This window comes from Lactuca serriola, chromosome 1 (genome assembly GCF_051521515.1).
Source record: "Lactuca serriola cultivar US96UC23 chromosome 1, Lser_US96UC23_V15, whole genome shotgun sequence".
NCBI lineage: Eukaryota > Viridiplantae > Streptophyta > Magnoliopsida > Asterales > Asteraceae > Lactuca > Lactuca serriola.
Window position 1 is genome coordinate 158,346,173 of NC_136408.1, and position 8,833 is coordinate 158,355,005.

Sequence of the window (8,833 nt, forward strand, 5' to 3'; positions counted from 1 at the left end):
CTCATTGTCACATTTATTGTGTCTTCTTTCGTATTTCTTCATCCGGGAGCAAAAGCAGATAAAGATTTTACCTGATATCCAAAAGATGTCTTCTATGATCATTTTTTGTTGAAATCAATCATGAATAAGATCAATTATATGGGTCATTTGGCAAAAAGGCTACTCAGTATTGAACGAAAGTATTGGACGAAATTATAATCGAATTAAAGGTTGATTTCCTCTCGTCCAAAGGTTGAGTAGATTTGATTTATGTCATATTATATTTTTTTAGGTTGTGTCCAAGGGCACAATAAGGAGACTATCCACAATGGAATATGGGACTAAGAGCATGTTTTGAGGTTATTAAACAAAATTGAAACTTGGATAAAAACCTGGGATTTTAAATAAAGCATAAGGACCAAGTTTGTAACTTATTAAAAAATTTATAATGGGTTGATTAAAAAAAAAAGACTCGACCCTCTCTCCTCTCTCTTCGAGACTCGGGTCGTCGTCTCACTCAATCGTTGACTGGCAGTTTCACTGAAGATTTACAGTGATCGTCGTTCGTTCTGTAGTTTTCGCTCATCTTCCTCCTCTTTCTAATCGCCGTTGGTTCTTCCTCTTTCCTCTTCACTTCAGGTCTCTTTTTTTTCCTCAGATAAATATGAAAGCACATTCTTACTAGCTAGTTTGACTAATTGTTGACCAATTTCATCATCAATCATAAATCACATCATAATCATATGGGTTTTTTTTTAGAAAAAATCTATTATTACCAGATTGAAATATCGATTATTTGAATTGCATGTGTTTAGTTTTATATTTCAATTAGGAAATATACTTCCTCTATTTCTTTATAGTTTCCAATTCATTAATTCAGTCTTTTGTTTGGATCTTTTTATCGTGTTTGGATCTTTTTATTGTTTATTCACATCTAGTATATGTTTGGAGTTCCCTTTCATGAGATGTAACAGTTGATCTTGTAGTTGTTATGGTGATTCTATATCAATAATTATCTGCATATATGTCGTCTGTTTTTGAAGCATTCTAATTCACATGTTTTTGTATTATTGTTGAGGTTATACTGTTTAAAGAGAGTTAAGTTGTGTATGGTGTTAATAATATGGATTTTATGTACAGACATTATGTATGGGATCTTGAGTTTGAGGCACAAGTGCGGAAAGGGAGGGATTTAAAAGCTTCAGAACACATTATTTTCTATCTAATTAAGAGACACAAAAGGGATAAATTGTGAAACCAACATTCATAATCAATGATGTCCAGAGAAAACTGAGTTTCAGAGCTTATTGGAATTAATACACCACCAATATATAAGGAGATCATTGTCTCATAACTCATAATGGTTGTTCTCTCAGAACATTCAGAAGGATCTTCATCTTCTTCATCAACTCATAAAGGTCATAGATATGACGTATTTTTAAGTTTTAGAGGTGTTGATAATCGTCATTTTACCACTTACCTTTATAAGGCACTCATGGATGCCAAAATCACTACCTTCTTGGATGATGAAGAGATTGAAATAGGGGAAGATCTGAAACCGGAATTGGAGAGTGCTATTAAAGTATCTAGGGCTTCTATTATCATGTTGTCTAAAAGTTATGCTACTTCCATTAGGTGTCTTGATGAAATGGTGTTGATCCTTGAGCAACGAATGAAATCCAATCATGTTGTAGTCCCCATCTTTTATCATGTGGAGCCCACCCATGCCAGGAAGCAAAAAAGTAGCTTTGGAGATGCAATGGCTAAACATAGACAGAGGATGGAGGCAGAGACAGATGCAAATAAAAGAAGTAAATTGGCTCAAAAGATGGAAAAATGGAATAAAGCGCTTGTAGAAGTTGCTGGTTTAAAAGGGAAGGATATAAATGGAAGGTAAGTACTATCTTATCCTGTTATCCATATTTCTACACTCCTTAAGTTCTTTATTAATTAGTGCATGAAAAGTCAAAATCATGTTCTCCTTATGAGTTTTAATGAGTTTCTTCATAATCACCAAATAGGCATATTTTTTGATGTATCTAAAGTGGATAAAGAAATGCTTGCGACTGAATCTAGGTTTTGCAATTATTTGATCTCATGATGTTTTTCATATGGGAGGTTAACCATCCTGCAATTTTTGACATATTTGCTATGCACATATTATTTTATAATAAAAATACTTCATCTAGATTATACCATTTTCATGAATTTTATATGCCATCTGTGAAAACAAAAACAGTTAGTCCCTTACAATGCGACTACATATTTTTATATCTTTCTTCCTTCAAATCATATCATATTTTGTTATGCTACATAATTTCTCTGGCTTGTAAGTAGTAATGTTTAACCTATAATTATTATGTGACATTTTGTTTAGATTCGTTCAAAACCACACCACGTTGATATTTAAGTTTGATGGTCTTACGGAAACATATGAAATTTGGTGGCCCATTAATGAAATCTTGTATTACATTGGTGGTTATGGTCTTATTATAGATAAAAATTATGGCCTAGCAAATTAAGTAGAATAGCTCAATATGATATAATTTGATGTAATTTGGTTTGGATTTGGGGATAAATTTAATATCTAATTTGCTATGTTAGTTTTTCTAGATTGTATTTAATTTGTTATTCTTATTCAAATCAATCAGGCATGAGATGGAGTTTATTGACGAAATTGTTAAGGACATCCACCGAAGGTTACGCATATCCTCAAGGAGTCCTCTCCCACAACTTATGGGGATGGTTTATTCCATTGAATTTGTCACTTCATGGTTGAAGGATGCATCCTCACATACAACAAACATACTAACTATTTTAGGTATTGGTGGTATTGGGAAGACATCTTTAGCCAAGTATATATATGGGTTACATTGTCATGAATTCCATACAAGCAGCTATATTGAAGATATTGGTAGGAGATGTCGTGGAAAATTTAGTGGGTTGCTTGATTTACAAAAACAACTTTGTGATGACATTTCAAAAACAAGTTCGATGAAATTTCATGATGTATCCATTTACACCTCAAAGATAGAGAATTTAGTAGCTCGTAAAAAGGTGTTTCTAGTTCTTGATGATATTGATAGTCTAGACCAGTTGGATGCATTACTTGGAAGTAAAGGCTTTCATCCAGGAAGCAAAGTTATAATAACAACAAAGGATACATGGTTGACAGAGAGTTGTGCATTATTCAAAACGAACGTTAAACCCAAGCATACAAAGCACGTGCTTAAAGGCTTATATAAGACTGAATCCCAAAAACTTTTGTGTTTTCATGCATTCATGTCGAACAATCCCAAGGAAGGTTATGAAGAGGTGTCAGAAAACCTTGTGAACTATTGTGAAGGACATCCAATGGCTCTTAAAGTTTTGGGTAGGTCTCTACACAATCGAGATGTACCTTATTGGGAATGGTACATAGACAGGCTAAAGAAAGAAAATGATTCCCCTATAAATAATGTCTTGAGAATGAGCTTTGACTCTTTGCCATCCAAACATAATAAGGATATGTTTAAGCATATTGCCTGTTTTTTTGTTGGAATGGATAGAGATGTTACTGAAACAATATTACAGGCATGTGGTTTGGAAACAAGAACTGGTTTCACGAATCTAATCGACAGATGCCTTCTTAGTATTGGATGGGATAACGAGTTGATGATGCATCAGTTGGTTCAAGATATAGGAAGATTCATAGTATGTGAAGAATCACCAGAGAAGCCATGGAAGCGAAGTCGATTATGGTTTCATGAGGACATATTCAAAGTGTTGGAAGAAAAAAAGGTAAGTAGCCATGTATACTTGTTAGTAGTAGGATTAAATGCAAGAAATAGCATTGTACTTCCGTTGGTTTGTTTATGACAAAAAAAATTTCATTTCTTCCAATTACAACATTGTACTTTGAAAAATATACTCGATTATAACAATGTCATCCTAATATGAAGCAATTTTCGTTGCTATAGTTGGGTAGATTTTTTGAAGTATAATATCCAAATTACTAATAAGGAATTGAGAGTGTGATGCTATACTTGGGTAGACTCTTCAAAGTAAAATGTCATAATAAGAATTTTTTTGAAAGTACAATGTTGTAATATAATGAAATGGGAGTAGGATGTTGTAATACACAAATTAGATGATAGTGCATTAGTAGGTCTTGCATCTACCCAGTAGTACTATGCACGTTAAAGTATTTTGTCGTATCTCTATTTACTTATTTTAACTTTTTTTGGAATTTGGTTTCTTTTTAGAGTACAAGAAATCTTCTAGGCCTTGCCCTAGACATGCAAAGGCTTGAGAAAGAAAAGTTGTGTGCATCATTTGAGCTGAAAACAGATGCATTGAGTGACATGGATAGTCTGATGCTACTGCAACTCAATTATGTGCAGATTAATGGGTCTTACGAGAACTTTCCAGTAGAATTAAGATGGCTTTGTATGCATGGGTTCCCTTTAAAGTCCATACCTTCAGACTTACCAGTGGAGAACCTGGTTGCTCTTGACATGTCATATAGCAATATTGAATCATTTGGCATTTATTGTAATAATCCACAACGACTTCAAAAGAGGCAAAAGGTAACTTATTTCCATTTGTTATTATTCCATGTTAAGTTGATGAGATTCACTACTATTCTAACTTATCTCCGTTTCATTAGTTGATTGGATCATGCTCAAAAGATAAAAGGTTGCTTGGGTCATTGAAGATTCTTAATTTAAGTTTCTGTGAACAACTTTGTAGTGTGGGTGGCTTCGATGAACTCCCTGCACTTGAGAGATTAATAGTTAGAAACTGCATTGGTTTGCTTGAGGTTTGTGAATCAATTGACCAATGTTTTGAACTTGTCTTCGTTGATTTAAGCTATTGCATCAAGCTTGAAAAACTTCCAAGAAGCTTAGGCATGTTAAAGAAAGTTAAAACACTATTGCTAAACGGTTGTTATCTTGGTGAATCTCGAATAAAGACTATGGGTATGGATTCATCAGCCTTGCTCAAAGCAAACAACAATGGCATAAACACAAAAACCTCTTCATCGGCCATTATAAAGGCCATACCAAGTGATTCGAAGCTCTTTTCGCTTTCTTTACCAAAGTCTTTAGTAAAGTTGTCATTTGAGAATAATAACTTGTCCACCGAATCCTTTCCCATTGACTTCAGTTGCCTATCCATGTTGAAGGAGTTATGTTTAGATGACAATCCTATCGTTTCCCTTCCCAACTGTGTGAGAAGCCTTCCTAGGCTAAAGATACTTAGTATGAGAGACTGTAAAAAGCTAACGTCAGTTGAGCACCCTCCACATACACTAGCATATTTGGACCTTTATTTTGATTCTAACAACCCTTTGCCACTTAAAGTTTCATTTGATCCAGAAATGTCCCCAATCCATTTCTCCATAGATTGGAAGATAAATGCACCTTCGTCGTTTGAATTTGAAGGCATGGTCAAAATCCAACCAATGGCAGGTGTTGAGGAAAATGTCATGCGTAGTTTGGGTTGGAATAAGCTAGACTTACTTAGCAAAAGGCTCTTGGGATCAGAGGAATCTGAAATCCAGGTTTGGTCTAGTTAAATATATGTTTTTGTATGAATATGTATGTATACATAATTAATATAGGTGGTTGTATTTGGCAGATGTATTATGAATTTGGAATATTCAGCACAATTTATGGAGGCCAAGAGATGCCAAATTGGATTACAGATCGAAGCATGGGTCCATCAATATCATTTTCCATCCCATCATCTCCTGACAGATTCAGAGGATTGAATTTCTTCAATGATTGTACGTTGCAATTTCGAGAAGACAACTCGTTTTATTTTCCAATCATCATAATTAGGAATATAACAAAGAATCTCACCTGGATATACACTAATTATGTTTACAAAGTGGATGTAAGTGGAGATTGTGTGATATTTTTAAGCCATTGGATGTTTGGGATGAATGAGATGGAAGGTGGTGATCATGTTACTATTACCGTGAGCCAGAAACATTATTGTATTGCTAATCAAGTTACAAAGGAGTGTGGGGTTAGTTTTGTATTTAGTGATGGAGACACAAATGAAGAAGAAGAAGAAGATGTGTTGAGTTATTACAAGTCATGGAATCATATAATTGGTGGAGATCTCATTGGATTTCAAACAACAACAGGAGAATACATATTAAACAACATGCGATTTATGTCACCTGATCTTGTTGTTTCTTCCTTATATCGTCAATTCGTTGGAGAGGATGCTAGCTATAAAGGTAAATCTCATTTTCATCAAAGATTATATTGGTGTGTCTTATGCATCACAGTATTGGTCTTTATCATGCATTTGTGTGCCAATAACATAGTGGAGATCACACAACCAACCACTAATATTATACTTGGACTTTGTGAAGGAGAAAGACTTGTCTCCTTACTTAACAACTTTCATAATCTGTTAAAACAACAAACTCCTACACCGCCATTTTTTATATGTAATATGCTAGAAGTAGGTACATAATGATATGACCCATTAACTATCTTGACCCAACTTCTTTAAATTGATGGATCATGACTTATTTATCTTAAATAGCTGGATCATAACCCAAATCAACCTGTTTATATTTGCTTTTCTTGACCTTTAATATACGAGAATATTTTTATAAAAAAAAAAAGAGTTATAAATCTTAAGTTTTGAATGGGTCCACCCAACAGACCCCTCTATGTTGTGGTCATTTAACAACTTTTCAAGATCGATTCTTAAAAAGATCAATGTAACTTCTATTTATACGAATTTTTCTTTAACAAATTCTCTTTCCAATTTACACACTATTATGTTATCTAGATTTGAAATATATTTATGTTATTACAATGTGAGTCCCTATTATTCCAAAATCCTGGCTTGGCCCCTGTTTGTTGGTCGCGATTTTTTTAAATGTTGAATCAAATAAATATATTGGATTAGATTTAGATCAAAACCCCACTCATTAAGAAGCCTGGCTACAGTTATTCTGTCAAGTAGATGTAGGTAAATGATAATTAACATATTACTTTTTATCTGTTTTCATCAGAAGAAGAAGTGAGTTTCAGAGCTTTATCCCAAAGGAAGTCTGACATACTTGGAAATGGCCAAATCAAAACGTGGGACCAGTCACAGAAAAGTTAAGAGCCCAAACCGAGTCGAACATTAGAAAAGCTTACTTCTCAAGGCAACATTCTGTAGAAGAAAGCTTGCACAATCCATCCAATCATCAAGTTTATCTCATACAATCTACACAGGTGTTGATAAATGACGAGAAGGTATCTGGCTAGGGAAGATGCTGAACAGCTCAAGGAATTATTTGATTCATATATGGATCTTTTTGACCCATGCTAAGTGACAACAATATAGGAATTGACATTTCTGCCATCTACAATCTTGGAGACTTGAATTTCGCAGGAAATATCATGTGGTTTAGACTTTAGAGTCTAACTTGTAAAATGCACCACATATGCTTAAGACTGCCAAAAACCAAAAAACTCATCGATAAAGTTCTAACCCATGTTACACGGTGTGGGTAGTTTTTGTGATCTGATGAATATAAGTAATTAAATTTAGCTTAATGCATGTAGATTTTTAATTAGCTATGTGTATTTATGTTTTAGGCCGAAGATACTTTTAAATCTAAACCTTAACTTAACTCTAATAGGGAATTAAGCATCTAATATGCAACTACCAAAAATCCTCATTAAATTTCGATCTTCGGCCATCAAAACATTGCTTTCAACTTCCATATTTATTATGAATCCTACAATGATCAAATCTAGAGAACGCAAAACAAAATAGTTGTAGATAATTGTTACTTTTTTCAAGATCATTTGTAATATATACGATTAAAGGTTTTTTGGAAATCAGTATACGAACCACAACGGTTCTAAACCATATTATGTGGTGTGGTGTGGGGGTTTGATGAACATAAGTAATTCAATGTAGCACAATGCATGTATATTTTTAATTGTGTACTTATGGTTTGGGAAAATAAGATGAAAGAAAAAGATGACTTCAAAATGCAATGGAGAGAGAGAGAGAGAGAGAGAGAGAGAGAGAGAGAGAGAGAGAGAGAGAGAGAGAGAGAGAGAGAGAGAGAGAGAGAGAGAGCATAAACCTAAAAAACCTTAGAAAATGCATATATATATATATATATATATATATATATATATATATATATATATATATATATATATATATATATATATATATATAGGGTGAGGTTCAATAGAAAACCAAAATTAACCAAGGAACCAATCTCTTTTTCAAATTTTAGAACTTATTTTTTATAAAAAAAAAAACTAAAAATACAGAAATTCATAACTTTTTATCTTTTTTCCAATGATATAAAATTCGATTTTTTTTACGTCAAATTCACAATGTGAATCTTCGAAAATTCACAACGTGAATCCGGATTCACACGGTGAATTCGAAAAATATTTTTCACATTCACAATGTTAATATATGAATTTAGATATTTTTAGATTTTTTCGATAAAGAATAAGCTCTAGAAATTGAAAAAAAGATTTGGTTCCTTGAAGAACCTATAATTATGGTTCTCTATTGAACTTTTCCATATATATATATATATATATATATATATATATATATATATATATATATATATATAAAGAGAGAGAGAGAGAGAGAGAGAGAGAGAGAGTGAGTGAGAGTGAGAGAGAGAGAGAGAGAGAAAAAAAAACATCAATAGAAAATGCATCAACCTAAAAAACCTTAGAAATGTATAAAAAAATATTTGAGATATCTAATCTTTTTTTAACTTTACAAACCTAAAGATCGAAACTATATATATTAATTTTTTTCCATAGAACCCCTCCTCTTTCTCTTTCTCTCTCTCTCTCTCTCTCTCTCT

General features: G+C 33.0%; 1 protein-coding gene across 1 annotated transcript; it reads left to right on the plus strand.

Moving 5' to 3' along the window:
• The first annotated feature begins 467 nt into the window (after nt 1–467).
• Nucleotides 468–7,535, plus strand: LOC145100799 (disease resistance protein RUN1-like). The gene is made up of 7 exons (XM_079037932.1): nt 468–618; nt 1,120–1,872; nt 2,631–3,759; nt 4,224–4,547; nt 4,628–5,524; nt 5,602–6,211; nt 7,004–7,535. The coding sequence occupies exons 2-7, from the start codon at nt 1,340–1,342 to the stop codon at nt 7,096–7,098; spliced, it is 3,588 nt and encodes a 1,195-aa protein (XP_078894058.1). The 5' UTR covers nt 468–618; nt 1,120–1,339; the 3' UTR covers nt 7,099–7,535.
• The last annotated feature ends 1,298 nt before the right edge of the window (nt 7,536–8,833 follow it).

Bases quoted from the DNA above. Each gene is read 5' to 3' on its own strand.
- LOC145100799 (XM_079037932.1), top strand. From the start codon at position 1,340: ATGGTTGTTCTCTCAGAACATTCAGAAGGATCTTCATCTTCTTCATCA. The intron at 3,760-4,223 runs GTAAGTAGCCAT...GTTTCTTTTTAG, and splicing joins AAGTGTTGGAAGAAAAAAAG to AGTACAAGAAATCTTCTAGG. The intron at 5,525-5,601 runs GTTTGGTCTAGT...TGTATTTGGCAG, and splicing joins CAGAGGAATCTGAAATCCAG to ATGTATTATGAATTTGGAAT.